This window comes from Papio anubis, unplaced genomic scaffold, assembly GCF_008728515.1.
Source record: "Papio anubis isolate 15944 unplaced genomic scaffold, Panubis1.0 scaffold90, whole genome shotgun sequence".
NCBI classification, from domain to species: domain Eukaryota; kingdom Metazoa; phylum Chordata; class Mammalia; order Primates; family Cercopithecidae; genus Papio; species Papio anubis.
Genome location: NW_022169240.1, coordinates 196516 through 202839, shown reverse-complemented (window position 1 = coordinate 202839; position 6324 = coordinate 196516). Strand labels below are relative to the sequence as shown.

Sequence of the window (6324 nt, the reverse complement as noted above, 5' to 3'; positions counted from 1 at the left end):
GAGCTGCTGCCGCCGTCTCTCCTCGGGGTCGCGGGGACCGCCCTGTGCATCCAGCTCCTTCACAGCCAGGGCTGCGGTGGGTGAACGGGGCGTGTGCGCAGCTCTCGGGGTGCTCCCGCCCCCCCCCCCCCCGCCGCGCCGCGGCGCCACCCCCCCCCCGGGGGGGGGGAGCATTTTGTCGTGTGCGAGGAACGGGGGTCGTCCCGTGGTCACCACCCGTGACCCTCCCTGGCCTGTGGAGGGAGCAGAGCTGGGCCTGGGCTTGTCCATGTCGGGTGCCCCTGGAGGGCTCGTGGCCCCCCCTGCACTCAGCGCTGCGCCCGGCGGGGGCTCCGAACCCCCTCGTTTAGGCCCCGACTCGGCGCCGGCTCCTCCTTTCCGGGGTCGTTGGTGGACTTGCGGCCTGGGAGGGAGCGGCCGCGGCTGTGGCCCCCGGGCTAGGAGGAGGCTCGGGCTGCACCTGCCCGTGGCGTGTCCAGGGCCCCATCCGGCGCGGCCGTGTGTAGATCCGGACTGAAGCCCACGCCGTGGCTGAGGCGGCCGAGCCCGCGCCTGCGCCTGAAAATCCTCCCAACCTTCGTTCAGAAACGCTCTTGTCCGTTTACACAGAACGTGCAGGCTGTGGCGGAGGCGCCTGTCCGGGGCGGGCGGCGTGCCCGGGAGCCGCGGGTCACAGCTTGGACCTTTCCAGAGAGACGAGGCCCCCGGAACGGCAGAGGCCGGAGGGTGTCCGTGTGGGCGCCTGTCCTAGTCCCGAGCGGCCCTCCCGTGTCTCCCGGGCGGGGTCACCAGGCCCCAGAGCCCGAGGCAGGTCCAGCCGCGAACCCACGGCGGCAATTCACAGCACACGCTTCTGTGAATAAATAAAAATTTACCATTCCGTACAAACGCACTCACTTTCCACAAAAGAGAACAGTTTTTACACAAGCCGCGGTGGCCGTGGCACGTGCAGAGGGCCCCGTGGTGGGGTCCCGGGCGGCCTCACAGCGGCTCCAGGTCCTCGTCCCCGCACGCGTACTCGTACAGGTCCAGGGCGCCCAGGGGCGAGGGCGCCTCGAAGAACGGCCTCTGGGCCAGTGGGGACCGCAGGGCACTCAGCTTCTGCTCCACAGGGCTGAGCTCGGCCTCGAACCTGCAACGAAGGGATGGTGAAGGCGGGGCCCGCGGCGCAGAGCCAGGCCCTGGAGACAGCGCGTGGGTTCCGGGACACGCAGGCCACCCGGGCCCAGCCTCCAGCACCAGAAAGTCCCGTGAGCCGACCCCGAGCTGCGGCCGCGGAGCCGGCAACAAGCTCCACGAACGCGCCCGGGGCGTGGCCTGCGGGGCAGGTGGAAACCCGCAGAGCGAGACTCTGTGTAAAATAAAGAAAACCAGGCCCCCATGGGGTCACTGGTGAATTGTACCGGACACTGAGGGAAGAAGTCACAGGTGCTGTACACAAAGTCCTCCGGAAACTGAGGGGAGAGCAGACTGCCCCCCATTCCTCCAGCCAGCATGACCCTGATACCCAAGCCAGACCAAGACATCCCACAGCCCTTGGGCAGGCGTGGCTCCCAGGCCACCAATCCCAGCTGTAAGGGGAGCCTTGTGGAGATCGCCCGAGGTCAGGAGTTCCAGACCAGCCCAGGCAACATACTGAGACTCTGTCTCTAGAAAAAACAAAAATTGGCCGGGCGCGGTGGCTCAAGCCTGTAATCCCAGCACTTTGGGAGAGGCGAGATGGAAGCGGATCCACCCGAGGTCAGGAGATCCCGAGACCATCCCTGGCTATACGGTGAAACCCACGTCTCTAAGAAATACAAAAATAGCCGGGCCCGAGGTGGCCGGCGCCTGTAGTCCCAACTACCGGGAGGGCTAGAGGCAGGAGAATGGGCGTAAGCCAGGAGAAGCGGGCTTGCAGTGAGCTGAGATCCGGCCACTGCCTCAGCCTAGGCGACAGAAAGCGAGACTCCGTCTCAAAAAAAAAAGAAAGAAAAAATTAGCGGGCACTGGGGCACGAAAAGTAATTAACCAGAGTGGAGGGCACCCGTAGTAATTAGCCAGGCATGAGGGACACCTCCGGTAGTCGAGGTGCTCAGAGGCGGCCGAGGTGGAGGCTTCGGCACAGGAGGCCGGAGGCTGCAGTGAGCTGTGATGACACCACTGCCCTCGCCTCGGTGACAGAGCAAGACCGTGTCTCAAAAAAAATTTATAAACTACTACAGATAATCTTTGCAAAGAGAGTCCAACCCCATATAAGGATAAAATGAGTAAGATCTATGCGGGGAACACATGGCTGGCTGAAGATGCCTCAGTGTCACTCACCATATGGACAGACAGACAGAAGAACATGGAGCGAGAGCATCTGAGACACTCACCCCGTGTGGGAAAACCTCCGCCCACCACGACGAGGCCAGAGCATCCCCCAGTGAGCGCGCTGACCGCCGGGGGAGGGGAGACGCCCCCCCGGACTGGGCCCCAGGACGCACACAAACCCGCACAGCTCAGTCCCGCTGGACGTGGTCGGCCCCGACCCCACCCAGCAGCGTCCAGGCCGCGCAGTGGGCAAGAGAAAGAGACGGACACGCGGGGGTGAAAAGGAAGAGAAGACACGGACCCGCTGACGGACACGGGCCGTCCGCGCAGAAAGCCGCAGAGAACCTACAGAGCGTTCAGATCTCCCAAGTGTGTTGCGTCAAGTTGCAAACACAAGGTCAATCAATCGTATTTCCATCGCCGCCAACGAACCAGCGGAAACGGGAATCTTAAAAGTACCGTTTACACCCCCAAAGTGGGGCGGGGGACAGTGGGCTGGTCCCACCCCGCATCCCCGCGCCCCACCTCACTGTCCCCGGTGTCCCTGCACTGTCTGCCGCATCCCTCCCCCGCACGCCTTCACTGTGCCCCGCGCCCCCTCACCGTGCCCCGCGCCCTCGCACCCCCGTCACTGTGCCCCGCGCCCCCCGGCCGCGCGCTCACCCGTCCTCCCAGGGCTCCCCCGCCGTCTCCTCGGCCACCAGGATGTCGTACTCCTCGGCCGCGTACTTCTCCCAGTCCGAGAGCTCGGGGCCGCTGCCGTCACTGTCCTGGGGGAAGCGCACGCGTCACGCACCCGCCTGGCGCGGCCCCGCCCGCGCGCCCCCCGCACTCACCCTGAGCAGCGAGATCTGCTCCTTCTGCTCGTGGTCCAGGTACTTCTCGATGTTGAAGAAGGTGTCGAAGAACACGCCGGCCAGCTTGCAGCGCTTCAGGTCCTGCAGCGTGATCCTCCCTGCGGGGAGGGGACGTGTCCCAGGCGTGAGCCCGGCCCCACCTTCGGCCCGGCTGGGGGCTGTGCGGCGCGCGCCTCGGGTCACACGCGCTTAAGGACGCGGCCCGAGGCTCCGGGCTCTCCGGCCACGGGTCTGACGGGACAGGCGGACACACGCGTGGTTCTGGGCGGGGACTGAGGCGTGGAGGCCGCGGTGCGGAGGCGGCTCGGGGCCACCTGTGCCCCGAGGACGCAGGGACTGGGACGTGGTGCAGGCGCCCCTGGATCTGAAATGACAGAGCCCGGAGCTCCCCATGCAGGCCGTGGCCAGAGGGTGTCCCGGGGACACCGAGCACCAGGAGGGCCCCAGCCAGGGAGAGGGACGGCTGCAGGGCGGTGCCCGGGCCTCGGAGCCATTTCCAAAGTGAAAGTGCCAGAGCTGCAGTCTGAGATGCACAAGGAAGCCAAGCAGCGGAGACGCTCCCCTTTGCCTCAGTGGCCCTGGGAAACGGCCGCTGCTACTCTGAGTTTGCGAGGAGGGCCAGCACCGCAGGTGTCCGGTCTCACGGCGCAAGAACCTCCTACTCAGGACTTCCCGCACCGGGGGCCGGGAGGAGCTGGGACGAGGGATGGCAGGGAACACGGTTGAGGGGAGGAGCCAGGGGGTAAGAGGGGAGGAGACAGGTGGGTTAGAGTAGGAGACAGAGGGGGTGAGAGGGGAGGAGCCAGGGAGTGAGAGGGGCAGAGACAGAGGGGTGAGAGGGGAGGAGACAGAGGGGTGAGAGGGGAGGAGGCGGGGCTGAGAGGGTTGGACCACCCTGTGTGGCATCAGCACAAAGGTGGCAACTGGTCCCTCAGCCAGTGCCGACGTCCCCAGTGAGCCCCGGCCCTGGGTTCTCCAGGCCACCCTCGGGGGTGTCCACGTCCCGAGTAGCAGGTTCTTGCGCCGTGAGACTGGACACCTGCGGTGCTGGCCCTCGTCACCAACTCCGAGTAGGAGTGGCCGTTTCCCAGGGTCCCCTCACCCTGGGCCGTCCTCTCTCCCGTCTGTCCCGTCCTCTCGCCCACCTGTCCCCTCACCCTGGGCCGTGCCCTCACGGGGCGTCACCTTCGCTCCTCGGCTTGACCAGGTCCAGCATCTGGCAGAGGCAGTCCTGGAAGGGCAGGGCCTCGATGGCCATGCTGTCCAGCCTCCGGCACTGCTCCTCGTAGAAGTACTCGAGCTCGAACATGGACAGGGCGCCGTCCCCGTCCAGGTCCATGCAGCGGAACCAGTACTCGATGCTGTGGTACAGCGAGCTCGGTCGGCCCCCGCCCCGGACCCTCCCAGCCCGTGCCCTGCAGCCCCGGGGCAGCCTCCCAAACAGACGTGCGCGCATCCGCCCGTGCCCTGCAGCCCCCCACCAGACGTGCACGCATCCGCCTGCGGACACACGTCACACGGGCGGCTCCCGGTCCTGCACTGCACAAACCCGCACCGCGGCAGGAGCCCACCTGGTCGGCGTTTTCTTGTCTTCCTCAGAGATCAGAAACCAGACAAAGTCGGCGTAGCTGATCTTCCCTTCCTTCTGCGCTTTCCTGCCTCTAGACCCCAGGCCAGGATGGAGAGACGAAGACGGTGTCAGGGAGAGACTCCCAGGCGTGGAGCCCCTGCCCATGACCGGGGGCGAGGGGGTCCCCCGGCCCAGCCCTCCTCCTGCCCCTCCAGGGAGGACGTGGAGGCCCCGTGGCCAGAGCCTTCCTGAGGTCCAGGTGGGGTCAGCAGTGCACCTGCACCACGGCCACGGCCGCCTGGATGCCGGCAACGTCCCCTTCCCGGGGCTCGCTCAGGCCCAGCGCCCGACAAGGACCCCCGACCTGGGGCACGGGCCGCCCCTTCCTCAGACCTCACATGACAGAGTCTCGTGCCCCCCACTAGGGTTTCGGGTGACAGAGCCACGTGTCCCCTCCCCAGGGCCTGTGGTGACGGCCACTCGCTGTGGGAACTCCACAAGCTCGTGTCAGGCAAGGAGGAGCCGGGTCCTCGTGGGGCCTGAGCCGCACGTACCGCGTGACTGCTCCCGAGAAGATCCTGTCGATCATCTTGGTAGAAATGGCTGGAAAGGAAGGGGGTTGCTGGATGGGCAGCCCGCACCGCGCCTCGGCCCGGATGTCACGACCACCCCGAGCCGAGCCTGGACGGGGCAAGGACCGAAATGCCCACAGGCGGCCCCGGGGCCCCCGCACAGGCCCCTCCCGGGTGCAGCCACACCTGCCCTTCGAGCGGACCAGGGGAGCACGAAGCTGACCGTGGTTCATTAAAGGGCGGAACCTTCAGGCCTCAAAGGTTCCGCTTCCAGACGCAGAGTGAGGCCTCAGTCCGCAGCCTGGGCGGCCATCCCTGTGGTCACCGGAGTCCCCGGCACGCACGGGGCCAAGATGCCCCCACTCAGGCCTTCCCGCGTGAGAAACAGCCCAGCTGGGCCGCACCCGCCATCGTCCGGCCGCACAGGCCATGCTGCCCGGAGACCCAGAGTGGGCACCAGGGGAACAGGGAAAGCCGGGGCGGGCCCGGGGTTCCCAGGGACAGCGAACGCCTGGTTCGGGGCCGACTCCCCGCGGTGAAGCGCTGGCTCGGGCCCCACGGGCGGCTCTGCCGAGCTGGGCTCTCCTCGCGGCTACGTGTGGGGTCCAGGGCGCAGGTGGCTCCCTGAACCGGGCACAGGACAAATGCAGGCAATGCTACGTCTGCTCAGGGGCGCGTCCCACGCACGCAGGACGGGGGTCTACGGCGGCCGCGCGGCCCAGGACCAGCCCCGGAGACCCGGACGGGCGGAGCCCACATTCCGGGCACCAGGCACTCGAGTCGGCCGCGCGCAACAGATGCCACCGTGACTCGGAAATACTCTTGATCATATGGTTTTTTTGGGGGGGCGGGGAAGCAGACTTCGAGGAACCCTTTAGAAAACTGCAGCCCCACAGGCCACAGGCAGGTTCTGGTTCCCGGAAGGCTGCGCGACTCTTAGAGGAGCCGGGTGAGGACACCGCTCCGCGGAGGGATTTGACCGACCTCTAAGCCTGCGCTCCCCCCAGTCCGGGATGGGATGGAAACTGCT

The 6324-nt window shown here is 66.8% G+C and overlaps 1 protein-coding gene across 3 annotated transcripts in view; it reads right to left on the bottom strand.

Moving 5' to 3' along the window:
* Window positions 1-854: 854 nt before the first annotated feature.
* PPP2R3B (protein phosphatase 2 regulatory subunit B''beta) overlaps window positions 855-6324 on the bottom strand; it is a 41994-nt gene continuing 36524 nt past the window's right edge. For all 3 annotated transcript variants that reach the window (XM_031662713.1, XM_031662714.1, XM_031662715.1), the window contains exons 6-11: window positions 5277-5325; window positions 4724-4813; window positions 4338-4513; window positions 3132-3250; window positions 2959-3065; window positions 855-1132 (exon numbers count right to left, since the gene is read on the bottom strand). In XM_031662713.1, the coding sequence (XP_031518573.1) occupies window positions 982-1132; window positions 2959-3065; window positions 3132-3250; window positions 4338-4513; window positions 4724-4813; window positions 5277-5325 (692 nt within the window). In that variant the 3' untranslated portion in view covers window positions 855-981. The remainder of the gene's footprint in view (window positions 1133-2958; window positions 3066-3131; window positions 3251-4337; window positions 4514-4723; window positions 4814-5276; window positions 5326-6324) is intronic.